A 20,661-nucleotide genomic window follows, 5' to 3' on the forward strand; every position below is an offset into this window, starting at 1 on the left:
AGGGCAGTGTCACTGGCCCTCATATGTGGGATCCGAACCGGGGCCCTCTGGCATCCCAAGCGAGTTCTTAACCATCCCGCCACTCGGCCGGCCCAAGAGCTCGTACTCTTGAGTGAGCTCTTAACCAACTGAGCCACTCGGCTGGCCTGGACAAAACTTTCTTTCGTTGATTCATCCTCCTATCTGTTCATGTGGCAAATATTTATTGAATGCCTATTACACTCCTGGCCTTGGGGATAGCAACATTTATAGGGTGAGTGGAAGACAAATCAGGAAAGAAACCTTCTCAGCTACCAGAGTATATCACAGAGGCCACAGGCATCATTTTAGAAGTAGTGTGGAAGGCTGTCAGCATCACTTGATTCGTGGGTCCAGCAGGATATGGACTGAATGCAGGCTAAGAAGGAGATCACTAATATCCTTTTTAATTTTTTTTAAACTTTATTGGGGAACAGTGTGTTTTTTCCAGGACCCATCAGCTCCAAGTCAAGTCGTTGTTCTCAATCTAGTTGTGGAGGGCACAAGCTCAGCTCCAAGTCCAGTTGCAGTTTTTGCTCTAGTTGCGGGGGGCGCAGCCCACCATCCTATGTGGGAATAGAACCAGCAATCCTATTGTTAAAGAGCACGCGCTCTAACCAACTGAGCCATCCAGCTGCCCTGATATCCTTAATAAGAATATTTTTTTAGGTAGTAGAAGCCAAAGTGTAATAGGTAAATAAATGGATGACAGCTGATATGCAAACTACTCCCTCAAGAAATGTGTCCAGTAAGGAAGAGGGGAGACGGCAGAAGCTGTTTTGTCACTTCTGTAACTGGAGATGAGAGAAGCTTGTGTAGCGATGGCTCCAACCAAACACCCACCAAAGAGAAGGGTCAACTGAGGAAGCAAAGTGCTGAAGAAGAAAAGTGGAACCCTGAGACCAGGTAGCAGTGTCAGCCTGGCAAGGCAGAACTGCTCCTTTCTCTGAAACAACAGGAACGTCGGTGCTCTTATAGCTAAGTCTGCACCGAGAGGAGAGCAAGAGCCTACCTGTAGGCCTCAGTGTTTTCTGTGAGGTGAGGGGCAGAGTCATCCTGTGCCAGTACCTGGTACACAGCAAGTATTCAATAATCATTTACTGAAGGAATGAATCCTGGGGCTGTATCATAACCCACAAGGAGCCTAGAGTCTGGTCCCTGACAGGGTCCCTGATCCAAGCTACTGCCTTCCTCCCTTCTACCTCCTACCAATCTATCCTTACCTCAGATGGAAATATGAGCTACCAGCACACAAACGTTTGCATAAGGGCAAGCATATGCATGCACACACGCGCACACACACACACACACACACACGTATTTCTGAGAGGAAGAAGGGGGAAATAAGAGCTCTTATGGGATCACCTAAAGCCTCAGAGAATTCAACAGTGAAGTCTGTTATCAGTGAAGCAGAGACACAGTACCTTGATGAGGCAAAGATAGATGCGTTGAGGCCCCCAAAGCAGGACAGGGCAACAGCAATGGGAATGGTCCAGCTGAACATGCCAAACGTCTGGTCAGCAAATGTCTGGGGGAAGAGCACAGAGGGGCACTCAGCATAGGACAGGGTTTCAAAGGCCTCCTGCATCTAGGCTGTCAGGACAAACACATTCACTGCTGAGCAGTCAATCCACCCTCTGGTCTAGCCCCACCACCTCGCCCTGCAGAGCTGGAGTGGCTGCAGAAAGGGAGATTGAACCATTCAGTTTCATAAGATGATGAACAAATGGGGATCCCAAGAGACTCACCACAGCCACAGCATCACTGCCAAGGATATCTGAAATGCTCAGCACTGTGTAATAGGCCACGTTGGTCAGAATGTAGATGAGCGTCACAATTGGCATAGAAATTCCAATGGCCAGGGGCAAATTTCTGTCAGGACAAGTGAGACAGACAGGACTACCTCGAACCAACCTCTCCTTGGGGTCAAAGTTCACCCAGGGATTTTTTTCTGACATTTAATAGTTCCCTGGCCTCTGAGTCTTTGAGGCACCTTTTTCCCATGTGGCCTAGAAATAGGTCTGTATCCCATGCGGGGAGGGGGTGGGGGGTGAGGGTGGGGGGGAGGACCGGACAGGACGGGACACTTCTCTGTGAAGATAGCTCATGATCAGTATTTGATGCTCCCCACACTAGGACCAATGGGTCCCACTGAAAAAGGAGCAGTGTCCTCTAGGGACTAGAGGCCAGGCTGGGGACTTTGTTGCCCAGAAGAAACTTCTGGCTCCCCAGGCCTCAGTGTCAGTACCAGAGTGCAAGGTCCTAACACCTTAGCCCCAGCTGGGTCTGCTGCTGCCCACTTCCTCCTTGAGGAAGGACCCTGGGATCCTCCAGTGTGAACAGGAGGGCCAGGAGGCAGGGGCTTTCCCACCTTTGCTCATTCCCATCCTAACCCCTAGTCCCTCTGAGTTGAAGAGGGAGTAGGAAGGGATGAGAGACAGAGGGAGAGGGCAAACATGCCCTCTACCGGCAGGAGTGAGAGCTGGGGAGTGAGAGGGCGAGCCCACGTTTACCTTTCTGGGTTTTTGATTTCTTCTGTTACAAAATTAAGGGTGTCCCAACCTGAGTAAGAGAAGAGGGCAGAGTAGAGGGCAAGAGAGAGGTTTCCCATGTCCCAGGAGGAACCCTTAAAGGCGTCCTGAAAGTGCTCAGAGTGTCCTGTGGGGGGGAGGGGAGGGAGGGTTCAGGGAGAAGGAAGAGAAGGTGGGGGCAGATAGAAGATGTAAGGAGAAGGGAAGGATGGGGAGGGGGATTAAGAAAGAGGAAGAGAGAATGGGGAAAAAAATAAGAAAGGAGGAGGGTCAAGAAAAGAAAAGCAAGAGGAAAGCGGGGAGGGGGAGAAAACATAACTTAACACCAAAAGAACAGCAACCACCACCAGCTCCCTGCACTTGACCACCACCCCTGCTCCCTCAGGACAGTTCATACACCTTTAGTAAATCTAGAAAATCTCAGAAAAGCAGGGGCATTCCTGTTTACCCTCTGATGTGACACCTTTTCCAAAGCCCTAGTAAATTTCCACTTCCTGCAAGTGACCTCACCGCTGGCCACAGCTCTTCTTTCTAATTTTAGAAAACCCTGTTTATCATAAAGGAGTCATTTTTCTACTTCCTGTGGAACTGCTTCTCTTGACCCAGACCAGACTGTTTGTACTATTTGGCTTCTCAGTCTCACGAAGGTAACTGTGCTCTGCTCTGTGGTTGAGTGGGGCAGGAGATCACAGGCTGTTTAGGAACTGGGGACTTATCTTTCACTAGGGCTGGGGCAGATCTGGGTCAGCTCCACTCTTGAAGAGCCAGCCTAGGAATTTGCTATTCTCCTTGGAGGTCTCCAGAGACTAGACTTGAAAGCCGAGGAAGCAGTGCTTCCCAGCTGCCCGGAAGACACACACACAGCAGGTTTTTAAGAAGACCCAGACTTCTAAGGAAAGCTGCTGTCACTCCCTGCAGAAAGCCTAGACCCATCACTCCATGTGGCAGAAAGGGCTGGGCGTACAGCAAGAGAAGGGAGAATAGAAATGCCCATGCCCCGGGGGTGTCAGTCATCACACACAGCAGTGGTTTCCTAAGGCACAGATCTTGGGGAGAGGATTACTCAACTACCCAATTTGATCCCAAGATGTTTCTGAGGTTCCAAGGGACATCCAAATGGTTATCGGTACTAAACTGGGACATGTGATCAAAGGTGCTAGACCAGCTGCCTAAGAATCACCAAGGGTACTTCTTAAAAACATGCCTTTTTTATCTCCAAACCAACCAGTTTGATCCAACAGATCTGAGATGGAGGTCTCAGCACCCCGAGTACACTTCACGATTTCTCTAAGGGCTCAGGAGATCTTGGGAGGCCTGTTACCCTCACTGCCAATTTGCTCCAATCCAGGAAAGTAAAAGCTTCCTAAAGCCAAGCTGCAGAAAAGATAGTGCCAACCTCACAGTATTTTCATATTTTTCTGACAGCTGACTTTGGGAAGGAATGCTGAATAAGAGCAAGTCCAGATGAAAGGTAAAGACTGCAAAATAATGACTCATTTTGACACAGCATCTCCTCCACACACACACCCTCCCACCTCTCTCAAGGAGGGTCAAGTCATCCTACTCACTGCCTGGCAATCACAGACCACAACAGGAGGCAGAGCAGGGCTCCCTCTATCCCTGCTGATTATTTTTATGACCTAATTATGACCCATGTTTGAAAAGCTCCTAGGCCCTTGGCTGCCTTATTACAGTGCTCCTAGCCTCTACACCAAGGGAAAGCAGCCCTGAAGGAAGGGCTGACTCATGTCTATTTGGCCAAGTCAGCCTGGCCCAAGTGGCCCAGGAGCAGATCTCTTGCTCTCACTGACACAGTTTAGCATGTAAATGAAAGAGCTGAGCAGTAAAGCTAACAGATTCCCCGCGTCCTCCTCAGGGAACCCCAGGGAACTTCTGGAGTCATCCACCCTCCTTCCCACCTTGGGCCCTTCTTACCCTGGCACAGTTTAATGAGGCCCATGACAATGATGGCAATGAGCGCTAGGACTTTGATGTAAGTGAACGTATCCTGCACACGTGTGCCCCACTTGACATAGGCACAGTTCACAAATGTCAGCAGACCTAGAAGGAAAACCATAAAGTCACCGGCAGGCTTGAGCTGAGGACACAGAAGCCCAACCTTTCTTTAGAGTGTATCACTTCTGCCCTATTTGCCTAAGGCAAAGGAGCTAAGGGACCAGTCAAACACAGAACAGGCAAATGGAGGGGCATCCCCCATGTTCCCCAGCTCAGAGCTCCCATGAAGGTCTCATCACTGTTGACAAGACACATAGGCATGCATTAACACATATTCATAAACTCTTGACAACCAGAACCATTTTTGGAAATTCCTCCCAGGCCCAGGAATGGTGGACTTCACTCACTCTTCCCGACTCAGACTCCCAAGGTTCCAAACCACCCAAGGCACAAGACCTCTCCAGGCCCACATTAGACAGTGGGGACAAGAAAGGCCCATTAAATAAATGAGTTGAAGGGCCAGCTGTGTGGCACATTGGTTAAGAGTTGGCTTGGGGGCCGGCTGAGTGGCTCAGTTGGTTAAGAGCTCGCTCAAGAGTTTGAGCTCTGAGCAACAGCAGTTCGATTCCTGGCCCGAGCTGAGCAGCCATTGAGCTGCCAACAGGTAGCAGGATGGCTCAGCTTAAAAAAAAAAAAAAAAAGAGTTGGCTTGGGACTCCAGCTCTGAGCAGTTCGGATCCCACATGAGGGCCAGTGACACTGCCCTCTACAGCTAAGACGGTGAACAACAGCTTGACCTGCTGTGAGTCGCCAGCTACAGCGTAGGCTGCAGCCCCTGCTACAGCGGGCTCCCGTAAGCTACCGTGAGTGGCTGGCAGCTGGCGTGAGCTGCCGTGAGCCACCGTGAGCGGCTGGCCAATGGCCGGCAACCAATCTGCCTCACCCGGGAAAAGCGCAATGATAATACCAACATGGGCCAGTGAAGCAACGTCCTCCACAACTAGACTAAAGAACAAAAGGACAGTAACTTGTCTGTTCCCCTTCCCGATTCCCCAACGCTGTTCCCCACCCCCAATTCCTCAATAAAATCTTTAATAAATAAATATGAATAAATGAGGTGAATTTGAATGGAGATAGCAGGTCACCTAGGAATTAGAAAAACAATGTTTTGCATGTAAGTGTAAAAAAACACACAAAAAAACACTGACACGTGCCTGACAATTTTACATACATCCTCTCAATTGATTCTCAAAACTCCAAAATATAGACATTCCTACTCCCATTTTATAGATAATAAAACTGAGACTGAGAGAGGCTAACTACCATCCCTAAGCTCACATGGACCCCACTGATCTTCCCCACCCTCATTTCTATCCAAACCTCCGATTCTAGGTGGGGTCTACGTGTGTTCCCTAGGCTCCTGTCAGCATTGCTGGCTTTCCATTCCAGGTCTGCACATACCTCAGTGATTCTAGGCCCTGTGTTGAGGATCCCAGCACCTTACCCCAGCTGAACAGGGACTGCTCTGAGCCATAGGGAAGATACAAGAACACTATACAAGGGGTTCCAAATGACACCTCTAATTACTGCACCTAGCCTCCAAAAACAGAGCTTTTATGTGAACCTCAGATGTTACTACAAAATATCTTGGGCTCCTCCTCCAGACCACCTCTACCTATTCTGACCCATTTTGCACTTTCTCCTTCAACCAGGCTCTCTTTACTGGTGCCACGTATATCCAGAAAAGAAATGTCCTCCCCTCCTCCTCCTGCCATAACCAACAGCAACTCTTACTTTCAAAGTCTAGCTCTACCCCCACTTCCTCTGTAAAACTTTCTCCAAATATACTACCCAATCGCTCACTGAGCTCTCTCCCCACTTAACCCTCTGGCATTCCCACATCACAGCACAGCTCAGCGTCTCATGCTATGGTCATGTGAACATCTGTCTCAAGAAGGTCTCTCCCTCGGTCATTTGCATGGTGTTTCCCCAAGGAGATCATTCTTAGGGGAAAACAAAAGCATATTGTTTCCTTAAGCTTACTGCCAAGCAGAGAGAGGAACTAATGAACCTGGTTAGAATCAAGGTGGTGATGACTTTCACTTAACCACGAATTCCCTGAAGCAAGGCAATTGTCAGAAAGTTGGACATTCCCCAACTCAAATGGAGAGGAACGCCTAGGACCAGCCTGTGGAAATAAACAAGCGTGGCTGAACAGCCTCAAAGATACTTTAAGAGCTTTCAGTCAGTACTCTGGAAAGTGACACAGGTGCTAGTAAGTCATATAAAGTAGGGCCTGGGGGGCGGGGGCAATGGTCAGGGGAAGGGGAGAAGACCAAGGGGATGCATGCTGCTGACTGATCTTCCCAGGGACCTGCCCTGCTAATCAAAGTACTCTATGTGGGGCTAAGCCTAGATCAGCGAACATCAAGATTATCTAGTGCAGGGGTCGGCAAACTTTTGAGACAGAAGAGCCGCCAGGGGTCAGCAAACTGCGGCTCACGAACTGTGGCTCTCAAGTAAAACTGAAAATGAAAATAAAACTATCGTAGTTTCATTTATAAAATTTTTACAGGATATTATTCACATAAAGGCAAATGGAGGGGCATCCCCCATGTGCCCCAGCTCAGAGCTCCCATGAAGGTCTCATCACTGTTGACAAGTGATTATGTAAAAATATATTTATAGCTCTCGAATAATTTTTAAATTGTTGTGAGGGACAGGGTTGGCTCTTTCAGAGGTCGGCAAACTTTTGAGACAGAACGTACCCAAAGAGCCGCATGTGGCTTGCAAGCCGCAGTTTGCCAACCCCTGATCTAGTTAATAGCCACCAGTGAGCCACAGCTCCCTGTGCAATACAGTAAACACATTTTGAGGTACCTGCCTACCTGCTGGGCCCCTTCTTGGGAATTGCTCCCTCTCCTCTATCATGGCTGATCAAGCCAGACACTGGACCCAAGCTGAGCTGATTTGATTGTCTCTCCCAGGAACTTAGAGTCGGGATACCAAGAGACTGACTCTAATAGCAGCAGAGTCAGGGCCACAGCAAGTCGAGGTCACACACAAACCCTTGTAATAGAAGAAGAACAACAACAAAGCAACACAAGAAATAGAGGAGGAAGGAGTACCACAGAAAGAAGTGAGAGGGGTGTACAGCTTGTGAGGGAGAAGACTGATGGAGAAAGACACAGAAATACACAGAAGACAGAGACAGAGAAGCCAAAGACAAGGAGGCTGAGACAAAGAGAAGGGAACAAAGAGAGAGAAAAAGATGGGCAAACACACAGAGAAAGAGACTGTCTCACAATGTTGTAGCTGTGCTCACTGTGCTCCTGCTTGGTAGCACCAAGATGCGGTGCTACCTTCTCCCTTCTAGTAAGAGAAGCTGACATCCTCCTCTGCCCCACCTTCCTCTCGCCTCTGCTCCTTCGCCTTCCGTCCACCCTGTTACAAATTTCCCCTTTGGCTGGGTCCTCGTTGTGCACAGTGGGAATTCAATGTCTAGTGCCGAAGAAATGAGTGAAGGTAGCACCTCATGGAAGTCCCTGCAGAGTCCCTTCTGAAAGACCAGCTGGCACTGTACAAAGGAGCCTGGGCACAGTGGCTGCCTTTGGGGAGGAAGACTACAGCTTGGAGAGGGAGAGACTTTTCCCATTGTATACCCTTTTATACATTGACTTATTTACCATGCACTTGTGCTTCTTTCTCAATAAAAATAAATGGGAACAAGGCCAGGGCTTTCTCAATAAAAATAAATGGGAGAAAGGCCAGGAGTAGGCTGAGTGAGTAGGGTTCTGAGAGCACAAAAGGAGGCACTCACTGCCAGAGGGCCACTTGGCAAATCATCCTTAAATGCTGGCCCCAGGCACCTTGCTTGCTTCACCCAACTATCAGCCATGCCAGAGAATAGAGAGCTCTGAAAACAGTCTACCAAGCAGAAGCCAAGTCCCCTGAATGGTTTCCTGATTCTAATTAACAAACAAAATTTCACCATCTGAACCCCACCCCTCCATGCCTCCGGGAACTCCCATCCCCATCTAACACCACAGATTATCAGAGCTCAAACACAAGACAACAGGTCTGAATTCAATGAGCCCCAGTAAAACATCCAAGCCTTCCCTCTTTTCCTGATCTCATTTCCTTGCGAGAAACTCTACCCCAATTAGTGTGGGACCCATATGAGGGTCTTCAAGGCTCTCTGGGGGCTTGCTGCTAAGAAAAGAGTACTCAAATAGCAGATCTAGACCCAACCCTAAAGCAGAAACAAATCCCCATGTTTCTCTGTGGCAAAGATTACTCATTAACTTCTAAGATCTGTTCTTCCATTTTTCCTTAGTAATAGAAATTTCAGCTGGAGTCACGGCTGCCCAAAATCAAGTTGACATTTCCCAGCCTCTACTGCAGGCAGATACGGCCAGGTAACTAGGTTGTTGCCCCAGGGATGCAAGCAAAGTTTTATATAAATAAGACCTCAGCAACCTTGTTGTTAGGAGTACGTGCTCTCACCAGCTGAGCCACCCAGCCACTAAAATGTTAAAAACAAAAAAGACGTCAGGGAGTATCTTTGAAGGGTAGGGCGTGCCTGTCTTTGTCCTTCCTGTCAGCAACAATGCAAACAAGACAGCTAGAGCTTGAGTAGCTCTCCTATAAAACAGTTTAGAAGTCACAAACTGAAGATGGCAGAGCCGTAGGGCAGAATGAAGGAACCTGCTTCCTGAAGAATTATAAAGTCATCCTACAAGCCCCACACTGCCTACTTTTAACATGTGAGGGAAATCAGTTTCAATATGTTTGAGCCATGCTTCTTTTGGTTTTCAATGGTCTGAAACACGAACTAATCCTGAATAATACATGTGCCCTCAGACAGACACGTGCCTCTCAGACTCCCACAAGGAGCAGGCCTGGCAATGTGAAGTTGTCTTCCCAGTCCCTCTGATAGTCACAGTTCCCTTTTCTCACAGGCAACAGGGAGGAGTAGGAACCCTCCCAATTCCTCCCACAAATAGGCTGGGCATTACTAAGGGGCATCCAGGGGCCAGCAGAGTGGCTCAGTTGGTTAAGAGCTTGCTCAAGAGCGTGAGCTCTGAGCAACAGTCGCTGATTCGATTCCCAGCCCGAGCTGAGCTACCACTGAGCTGCCGCTGAGCTGCCAGCAGGTAGCAGGATGGCTCAGCTAAAAAAACACAAAAAACAGAAAACTAAGAGGCATCCAAGGACAGAGAATTATAATCCTTAACAACAACAACAAGCTGGGAAAAGAAAAAAATCGGGGGGAAAAAACCATCTACAAATCTATTAGGAGAGAAATATTCTACAACAGTCCAGGAGAGGCAAACCCTTCCAAAAGGAGATCTCCAAATCAGGAGCTACCTGTTGGCATGTGTATGAATATGTAATGTACATGCCTTTTTAAAAACCCTCATTGTTGTTAATTATACAAATATACACATTTAGTCTTAGCATCAAGATATTCAAAATATATATATAGAGTTAGAGTCCAGGGTTTTTGAGCAACTATGGTCAAGAAAAAGTCCACCCAGGGGAGGGGGGTTATCACTTTGTGAGAGGTGATATCACAATGTAATGTCTATTACATTGTTTTTTACACCTGAAACTAATTTAAAAAAAAGAAAAGGTCCTCCTTTGGCCTGTCACTATCAGAACAGGGAAGCTGTCTATTTATATCAATGACTAACCAAAAAAGTGAAGAGTACTTCCTACTCAGAACCCTGCCCAGGCCAGAGTTCAAGACACCAAGAAACAATGGAAAGCTATTCAGGCACCATACAGCTGTTTCTTCACACTCTTGGCAGTATTCCTTCCTCTTCCTCTTCTTCCTCTTCCCCCTCCCCCTCCTCCTCCTCCTCCCCCCTCCCCTCCTGTTCCTCCTCCACCTCCTCACTGTTGGCCTTGCCAAACAAACCCTCAGGGACTCTGCTTTGATGCCTTTGTGTCAGTGCTGAACTGACTTCCATGTTGAAACCTTCCGGGGAAATACTCACCAACGATGTGTGGGAGGCTACATAACAGACAGGATCCTACAAAGATAAATGGACCGACAATACCTAAGCCAGAAACATACACTTCTACAGTCAAATCAAGTTCTCTTACAATGCTGGACGCCTGGCCAGAGAGGGACCTGTGGACCTTAAGAACTGCCATTTCCCCCTACAGTCCCATGAGTAAGAACCCCTAAGCATACTGAGCTCAGTCAGCAGCCTGAGGCCCCATCATCAGAAGAGTCCAAGACTCCAGAACATATTATAAGCAGAATGCACCTTTAGGACAAACTTTCTCAACTTCAACACTTTGACATTTTGAGCCAGGTCAGTCTTTGTTGTGCGGGGTTTTACAGGATGTTCAGCAGCACCCCTGGCCTCTACCCATTAGATGCCAGTAGCACCCCCTCCCAGCAATTGTGACAATCAAAAATGACCCCAGACCTTACCAAACCAGCTCAACTCCAGTTGAGAACCACTACTCTAGGATGTGTAGCTGAGACAGCCTAAAATCCAAAAAAGGCTGTTTGGATCTCACCGCCAAGTGTAACCTAGAATTGGGATGCAGGAGGGGGTGCTGTAAAGCCAGCATCTGAAACAGCAATGCCTTTAGGGGCCAAGAAGGTAACACAAATGAGCAAGGGCAAGAATGTCTGGGTATAAAACAGGAGGGAGTGGAGGACTATAATGGCCTGGAAACTATACACTCTATTTAAAAGGGAGCAACACTACTCAAAGGCCGCTGATTGTGTCAGGCAGGGATTTGGGCCCCAAGTTGCCAGAAATTTTGACTTTTCAAGAGAAAGGGCAAGTCCTTATTTTCAAATGTTGACAAGTTAATTCAAAATTATTTAGAACACTGTGTAGGCCCAACAAATATATCTGATGGGCCAAGTCTGGCCCATGGGCCAGGTTGCAGCTCTGCCCTGGAGTTGGTTATACAGAGACTGCCTGGGCCCTTTCTTCTAGAATGGAACATTAATTGTATAACCTGTCATGGTGATAACTTCTTTAGGCCATCTCCCAACCAACAACCTGGACCCCGCGCATGTCTCAGTTTCAAGACTAATTTAATTCTCCTTTCCTACCCAAGCCCCTGGATTCAGTGCAGACCTTTGGTTTTTCCCTAATTATTACCTAATTGTTTTCTTCCAGTTTGTGTCTCTTGCACCCAGACTGCTTTCATTGACACCTCTGCCCAAGGAGACTCCCTCCAGCACATTACAGTTTTGCTGGATGATCCATCAGCCTGATTCTATACTCTAAGTTCCAAGAAGAGAAGTAAGCTGAACCCTAAAGCCTAGTCAGTTAGCATGTGACATCGTTTTATGATATGGTCCCACCTCTGACAGGTTCCTGCCCTCAGGCCTGCATTATGGAAAAGCCTGGGCCTCTGAGACAGGGGCCTTGCAGGAATTCAGATCCTGAGAAATCTGGGTATAAGTACATTTGAATGAAAGAAACTATGAAATACCATGAGCTTGGATTTCTAAGAGGTGAGATCTGTCCTCCAATCAGAAGATAAGTTCCTGGTGTGGGGGTGGGCTTCTGAAGCACAAAAACAATGGGAAAAATCATAAAGGAAAAAAGATTTAATAAAAATCTTCTATATATGAAAAATTATAGATGGAGGTGCCCCTTGACTTGGTTATTCTTGGAATTCACCAATGCACAGGCATTCTCAGGTGCTCAGAAAAGAGTACAAACTCACAAAACCTTCCAGAAAGCAAGTGGGTAATACAGTTACTTCTTTTTTTTTTTTTTAGCTGAGCCATCCTGCTACCTATTGGCAGCTCAGCGGCTGCTCAGCTCGGGCTGGACTCGAACCGCTGTTGCTCAGAGCTCAAACTCTTGAGCTACAGTTACTTCTTTAGACACAGGGATTTCTCTTATATAATCCTACCCTAAGAAAATATGCAGAGGGCCGGCTGAGTGGCTCGTTGGTTAAGAGCTGGTTTGGGAGCTCAAGCTCTGAGCAGCAGGGCCACCAGTTTGGATCCCACATGGGCCAGTGATGCTGTGCCCTCTACAGCTAAGATGGTGAACAACAGTTCGACCTGGAGCTGGGCTGCCTTGAGTCGCCAGCAACGGCGTAGGCTGCAGTGGGGATGCAGTAGGCTGCCATAAGCTACCTACCGTGAGTGGCCGGCAGCCAGCATGAGCTGCTGTAAGCGGCCATCCAATGGCTGGTGACCAATCTGCCTCAGCCGGGAAGAGAGCAATGATCACAATACCAACATGGCTAGTGAAGCGACGTCCTCCACAGCTAGATTGAAGAACAAAAAGAACAGCAACTTGTCTGTTCCCCTTCCCCAATTCCCCAATGCTGTTCCGTCCCCCCATTCCCCAATAAAATCTTTTTTTAAAAAATATGCAGAAATGGTGAAAATGATTTACACACAAAGATCCCCACAGTGGCATTATTTATAATACTGCCGGGCCGGCTGAGTGGCTCAGTTGGTTAAGAGCTCGAGCTCTGAGCAACAGAGTCACTGGTTCGATTCCCACATGGGCCAGGGAGCTGCACCACAGCTGAGCTGCTGCCAACAGGTGGCAAAATGGCTCAGCTAGTGAGAGCACGTGCTCCTAACAACAAGGTTGCTGTTTCAACTCCCGCATGGGATGATGGGCTACGCCCACCTGCAACTAAGATTGAACATGGCACCTAGAGCTGAGCAGCCCCAAGCTGTCAACGGGCGGCCGGATGGCAACTGGACTTGAGAGCTGAGCTAGCTGTGCCCTCCACAGCTAAGATTGAAGGACAACTTGGCTGTTACCCTTCCCCAATTCCCCAACACTGTTCTTCTCCCCCAATTCCCCAATAAAATCTTTTATAAATAAATAAATAAATAAACATATATATATATATATTACATATATATATATATATATATATATATATGTAATATATATTGCAGAGCACTTACTGTATGCCAAGGAGAGAAGTGCTATACATGTATTGATTCATGTATCCCTCACAACAATCTCTTCAGACAGGTACAACCAATAATCCCATTTTATAAGTAAGAAAACCCAGGCAATAGTCAACTAACTCCTCCAAGGTCAGCAGCTACTGAGTGGTAAAGCCGAAATCAAACCTAGTCCGGCATGGGAGCCTGTGATCTTAAACACTATACCATGCTGTCAGGAACTACTTAATGTGTCCCCAAACCATGTTTTCTAAGAATATTTGATGAAAGGGATTAAATATTAAAAATTTTAAAAGCAGTATAGAAACCACAAAGAGTATGATCTCAAGGGTACTTCTTTAAAATGATAAATATGCACAGAAAAAAAATATTGGAAGGTATTTCACATAAATAGAACAATACCTCTCTGGGAGATAAAATCATGGGTGATCTCAATTTTCTTTTTTCTATTGTTTTGCATTTTTCAAATTGTCAAGTCTATGTATTACCTTTTAATTTTAAAAAAGAGACACTATTTTTTTTAAATGTTTCTTCTGAAGAACATTCCACAAAAAGGGGAAAAACCCATGATACACTAAGTTCAAAAAGCAGAATATAAAGTTATATAAAAAGTATGATGCCAATTCTATAAAAGAAAGAAATGAAGACACGATTGAACTATTAAAAGTGCTCATCTGTTGGTGGTAGATTAAAGGTGATTTGAGGCTAAGTTTTTTTTCTCCTTAATAAATGTGTTTTATAATCAGAAAATGATTCCCATTTTTGGAGAGCTCAGTCAGGCCAGAGTCCCCCTGGCCAAACCCTATCAGATAGATATACAGCTGAGTACCACCTTCTCTCCTGCCAGGAGTATCAGTGGAGCGGTTCCCTTTAGCATTTGTCTTTAACAAATTCCTTAAAGTTAGGAGGCACAGTGTACTATATAATCCTTTATTGCTAACTCCAGTGTTCTCAGTCTATTTTTAACACTGTGGATAAACTACATATACTGCCAACGCTTTTGCAAGCAGAGATATGGAAAGAATAGAGTATAATTAAGTGCCTCTGGCAGCACAGTGCTAAGAAACACAGGGAATTCTGGGCCACTTCTCAGCTAAAACACTAACTCTACACTGGGTAAGTTCACAGCAATCTTCTCTCCCTTTCAGTGGCTTCACACAGAATCCCTCCTTACCACCTCATGAGAGAAAAGGCAAAATAAAGAGGGATCCACTGGGATCTCTTAGATTCTGTTCTCAGAAACCTGAATATGGGGTAGAAGCCACCCACTTTCCTCTGGCCCAAGGCAGATCTTGTTTACAAAGTCAGTGTACAGAAATCTGAAACACCAATGGGGGAAAAGCCATTTTGGTGTGGTGCCTGCTGCTTAGAACTGGCTACAGAGAGTGGCAGTGGCAGGAAGGAGTAGCCCTTGGTTCTGAGGGCGTGACGGATAATGCCTTGGGACCCCCACAATCTACAGAAGCCAATTTCCTCACTGACACCTTTAAAATGGTTTTAAGATAAAAAGCTAGGAAGCAAAATAACTTTTTTTTTTTTGAGCAGCAGACTAAAGGCCTCAGCACTTATGGTTTTTTTCTGGGTTAAGTTACAACTAGTGATGTTGACTCCAATCAAAACACCTGACAAGACAAATATAAGACATGCACCAACCTGTTACATACACTGGGGAACAGAACTCAGGGACAGCCAGGAGTGGAAGGAACATGAGGCACCAAAAGCCACAAACGGATTCAAACTTCTCCCATCCCTATCTTTTACCCTTACCTATCTCAGGACCAAATAACTGGTGAAATTACTTCTTCAAAAGGTATGATACCTCTCTTCCCTCCAAAAGAGCAACTATGCTGTTCAAATATAAGGTAGCATTAGCATTATTAAAGTAACCCACATCCCCACTCATACTTTCCCCACTGAGCCCCCAGACTCACATATACAAGCAGCAGCGATGAGACGGCAGGCCAGGTACGGGGGATCACAAGTGGGAAAGGAGGGCTGGATGATGTAGTTGGCGAAGGTGATGGCAATGATGGCCTGACTGGTGGGCTCAACAATTAGCAGGGAGGCCCACAGACGGATGAAGGCAATGAAGCCCCCAAAGGCCTCTAGAATATAGGCATAGCTGGCCCCAGACTTGGTGATGGTGGTCCCCAGTTCTGCATAGCAAAGGGCACCCACGACAGAGAAAAGTCCACCAATGGCCCATACGACCAGTGACAACCCATAGGAGGCCGTGTATACCAGCACGCCCTTGGGTGAAACAAAGATTCCTGAACCGATCATGTTGCCCACCACCAGGCTGACTCCATTCAGCAGAGAGATCTCCTTCTTCAGCTGCATAGATTCCGTGGTCCTTTGAGGTAACATGCTGCCATCTTCCTCCCTGGGCTGGTCAGCCTCAGGAATAAAATGATATGTAGGCGTAGGGCTCTCCAGCTCCTTGGCTTCCATGGCAAACGGTTCCTTCACACCCGTGTTTACTACGGCCTGGCAAAGAATATAAGTATGTCAGTCTAGGGCAGGAGCTGGTGAGGCTCTGGTTTAGACCTGCAAGGCAGGCAGGTTTCCCTGCCCACCTCTTGTACAGGAACAAAATGCCTCATACACAGCCCTAAATACTCTGAGCCTGTATCAGTTTCTACCACAGGACTCAGGGAAATGGAGGTAGGCAGACCTCTACTGCTCCCAAGGATGAAACCAGGAGAGATCAGGCACAATATGATGGCAACTTCCAAGAGGTTGATGCCCAAGTCAGCCGCCCATTAGGTTTATCCATAGCACAGATTCTTGCTGGAATGTAATTTTTGCTCTGTGATTACCATCTTAAAACCTGCAAACCTATTCTGCAGAGAAGACCAGAGTCCCAGCACCAGGTTCACAGCCCTAGCCAGGCAGACAGGCTTCTCACTGTCCATACCAAGGTAATCCTGCCCACTCTTCTCCATCTAAACACAAACAGGGACTTTTGCAGTGTCTAGCCACATGTGGAGAGGTCTATAGCTACTCTCAGGCTGGCAAAGAACATGAGTAGGTGGTGGTAAGGGCTAGGAAGATGCTAAGACAAGGGCACATGCTATTGCAGAGACTGGACCAAGCCGAGGAACTGCAAGAAAATACACACCCATATGTTGCTGTGTCCACAATACCTACCTTCCTTCCTACATTGCTGCTTGCCCATTCAACACCTTTCTTTTTCCAAAGTGCCCAGAAGAGAGGAATAACATAAGACCAGATAGAGAAAGAACATCCAGAGGGCATCCTAACTGGGGGCTCATCTGTTATTGGCTTATTTGCTTTCCTCCTCAACATGCCCCTCACTATCATCTGGGGCTGCAAAAGGATTCTCTATGAACAGGACCCAGGAGTCTTGACTCCCAGTCAAAGCTATAAGGCTTCTCTTATCCACACTGGCATTGGAAGGCATCCTATAAGGGGATGGATATACATATGCATTCATATTCTCATTCTCATTCTCTCTCTCTCTCTCTCTCTCCTTGCTCCTTCTCTCTCTCTCACCTTTGGATTAGATTAGAGTTGGGTCAGTCCAGAAACCACAAGGAAGTTGGATTCCACACCAACTTACCTACGTAGGACCCAGAATCTGTCAAAGAAAGACAAGTACCTTCCTGACCTCCCACTCAGCATGGCCTTTTCCCTCAATTCCTGTGCCCCTGGAGTCAGAATTCAGATCCCCTACTCCTAACTCATCTCTGGAGAAAGGAATCTGGTAGATCATTTGATTCCCACCCAGGAGTTAGTCCTTTAAGGTCACAGAGATAACTTCCATGGATAAGAACGGGATTAATACATCATCTTCCCAGAAGCCTCTCATGGACTCAACAGAGATGGATGGATGTGCCAGAACTTTGCCTCACAGAGCTCCAAGCAAGGAAACCACGGCCACTCAAGAATAGTTCTCAGGGAAAACTCGTCTCCACGAGCCCCACCGAAAACTCCTGCCTTACCTGTCCCAGTCCCTACTCAGAGACTAGACCTGAGCCCAAGTGAAAAAACTCCTCTGGGGCACAAGTAAGCCTTCCTTCACTCCCAGGGGAGTTTAGCCAACCTACCTCTGCTTAGATGAGGCCTGGCTTTAGGGTGGCACCACTTTTTCTTTTATTCCTGGCACCAAGCCAAGCTCATTTCACTATGCAGGCACATGGGAACATATTTGTTTCTACGTGTCTGTCAGGTGAGCCCAAGCATCCATGAAAACAAAATCAGGAAACAGCTGAAGCGCCCACATTCTCACATAAGAGTCAGGTGCAAAGAGACCTAGGCTGTCCTTTTTCACCCAACTGAACACAAAGGCAAGCAGAAAAACTGGCCCAAGTGACCATTCCAGCCTTCCCTTATTCCATCAGACCTAACTGGAGGGTGAGGTGGGGGTAAGAGAGAGAAGCAATCAGGTATTCTTTTTGGACTTCTGACACCAGATATGTGGATTTTCTACACATCAGGCAATTCTACGACACAGCTGAGTGTCCTACAATTTAACTCAATCTGACACTATCTATCCGGAGATAGCATCAGGTCCCACAGGTTAAGGGCTCACTCAGTCCTATTAAACTGCCCCTTACTACCACTTCAGATGCTAATCGCCAGTCCAGATTGTTACCAGTGCTTCTAACTGACTGGCTACAAATCAGAGGTTCCCACTACTCTCCTTGGGTTCAATTAATTTGTAAGATGAGCTCACAGATTTCAGAAAAACTTATTAGATTACCAGTTTATTAGAAAAGGATATAACTCAGGAACAGCCAGATGGAAGAGATGCTTAAGGCAAAGTAAGTGAGAAGGGGCATGGAGTTTCCGTGCTCTCTCTGGATGCACGTCTCTCCCAGCACCTTCACATATTCACCAACCTGGATGCACTTCTAACCCCATCCTTTTGGAATTTTTATGAAGGCTTCATTACAAAGGCATGAATGACTAAATCATTGATCACTGGTGATTGATCCAACCTCCAGCTCCTCTCCCCTCCCCAAAGGTTGGGACTTGTCTGAAAGTTCACAAAGTTCACAACCAGCCCCCATTCTCAGAGGATGTAGATGCTTTCCAAAAATCACCAGATTAACATAAACTTGAGAGTGTTGAAAGGAATTTGTAATATAAATAACAAAAAAATCCATTTCACCTTTATTGCTCTGGAGCTACTTCAGGAACAAAACTAAATATTATAACAAAAAATAACTCCATGGCTCTTATATAGGAAATTACAGGAGCTGTGTGCCAGAGACAGTGGATGAAGACCAAATATATATATTTATTTAATCACAGCATCACAGAGAAGGGGAAAAGAGACATAAACTCCTTTCACTGGAAAATAAAATCTAATATAAAATGAAATTGCCTCAACTTCAAGCTTCCATTTAGAATGTGGAACGCTGAGGAAAGCATTGCTCTCACTCCTATAACATGAAAATGTCAGATAATCTACAAAACCATAACTTTTCTTGAAGCCATCAGAGAACTGAGGTTACAGGACAACCAATTGAAGGGAAAACCTCTCCTTACACCTCCAAGGAGAGATGCAAGTTCTGGCTCATCTGTGGCAGAGGGAGAATGATGGGACCAGCATCAAGGACGAAAAGAAAAATTCAGGTGCAATTTTTAATGAATTACTAAAGGTCAAGTGTGGGTTCATAAGAGCCATAGACACTCAAAGGTTTTTCTTCACAGAACTCAGTGAATACTTATAAGAAATACTAGGCATGGGCGGCCGGTTGGCTCAGGTAGTTAGACCGTGGGTTCACACCAGGGTTGCTGGTTCAATTCCCATATGGGCCAGTGAGCTGCGCCCTCCACAACTAGATTGAAACAACTACTTGACTTGAAGCTGGGAAAACTTGAAGCTGGGATCCTGGGAAAACACACTGTTCCCCAATAAAGTTTAAAAAAATAAAAAGAAATACTAGGCAGGAGACTAGAGAAAGCCTCTCAGTACTGCTATCCTGGAGAAAGCAGTCTCTAGTTTGGGAAAAATACAAAGGTCTACCTGGTCACCTCTCTAAAGAATAAAAAATCTTCACCCCCTGGGGAAAGGGCAGCAAACTCGGTCACTCCCAGGGCAGTTGGGCGCATGGTGAAAGAAAAATAAAACCACCCTTTAAGCCTGGGGGAGGGATAGGATCATCCAGAAAGATCCACACACACTCAGACCCAGAGAAAAAGGGCCTGACTAAGACTGAGGCTGAACCAAGACAATAGAGAACCCCTCTGCCCCCTACCACCAGGTTAGCAAGTACCCAGCAACAAGACTATTGTGGCAGAATATGCCTTGAGGCATAAGTGCAGAAAGAAGCTGATGGTGGAGCATAAACACTGAGGAAATGCTGTCCTTCCAGCAAACTAATCCTAAGCTGCAAGGAAATGCCAGAGGAATTTGAAGCCCTTGGTACACCTAAGGTAACCATAGCAACAGCTCACCTCCTAAAGGACTCAAATTCCCACACTAACAGCCTAACAAAAGAAGAGGTGTACACTGTTTCCGGAATAAATGCTACGTACCTCAGTCTCTACTGTTCCACATATATCTGGCAATCAATAACAACTTACAAGCAATACAAAAAAGCAAGAAAACCAACCCACTATCAATAGGCAAAATAATCAATAGGATAAGACTTAGATATGGCCCAGATATTGAAATTACCAGACAGGGAGTTTAAAATAACTATGATTATGTGAAAAATAAGATAAATGGATCCACTTTAACATGGAGTAGGAGTTGCCATCCCAGAGGAACTGCCTTCCAAGTCTTACTCCTCAAACCTTCGGAATGTTAAAACTGGGCAAAATAACCTTTGGACTGGGCCTAAAGCAGCTTTGTATTCCAAACAATTGTTTGCAAAGATAACAGGAAAGCAGATGAAATTTACAAGATCTTCTTTAGAATTAGCACCACTATGTTAGCTTATCTGCATGTATAGAAATTCCTCCCTTAGCTTATTAACACCCACAGAAGTTCCTTCCTTCTATTCACGTAATTATTGCTCTCTCTTTCTTACAAATAGCCCTTGTCTTCACCACCTAATTGGAACATTCTCTGGGTCTCTACCTAAATCAGTGATATTCTTTTGGATCTCAAATGCTTGTTGCCTCTCACACTGGCCTTTTATTTTTAGGTTAACATTAATATAGTAAATGTTCTAATGGGAAAGTTGGACAGCATGCAGGAACAGATGTGGAATTTCACCAGAGAAATGATAACTGTAAGAATCAAAATGG

At 46.2% G+C, this 20,661-nt stretch overlaps 1 protein-coding gene across 9 annotated transcripts in view; it reads right to left on the reverse strand.

Moving 5' to 3' along the window:
- SLC7A6 (solute carrier family 7 member 6) overlaps positions 1–20,661 on the reverse strand; it is a 53,945-nt gene that overhangs the window by 8,261 nt on the left and 25,023 nt on the right. For 8 of the 9 annotated variants that reach the window (XR_002125402.1, XM_019655086.1, XM_019655095.1 and 5 more), the window contains 5 exons: positions 15,366–15,921; positions 4,485–4,610; positions 2,532–2,676; positions 1,767–1,890; positions 1,443–1,546 (listed from right to left, as the gene is read on the reverse strand). Coding sequence is in view for 8 of the 9 variants with exons in the window: in XM_019655086.1 (XP_019510631.1) it covers positions 1,443–1,546; positions 1,767–1,890; positions 2,532–2,676; positions 4,485–4,610; positions 15,366–15,885 (1,019 nt within the window). In the remaining variant the exon portion in view is untranslated. Of the gene's footprint in view, positions 1–644; positions 1,087–1,442; positions 1,547–1,766; positions 1,891–2,531; positions 2,677–4,484; positions 4,611–15,365; positions 15,922–20,661 lie in introns of those variants that run through there. The other variant, XM_019655107.1, reaches the window with a different exon arrangement.

Source organism: Hipposideros armiger, unplaced genomic scaffold, assembly GCF_001890085.2.
Source record: "Hipposideros armiger isolate ML-2016 unplaced genomic scaffold, ASM189008v1 scaffold_9, whole genome shotgun sequence".
NCBI classification, from domain to species: domain Eukaryota; kingdom Metazoa; phylum Chordata; class Mammalia; order Chiroptera; family Hipposideridae; genus Hipposideros; species Hipposideros armiger.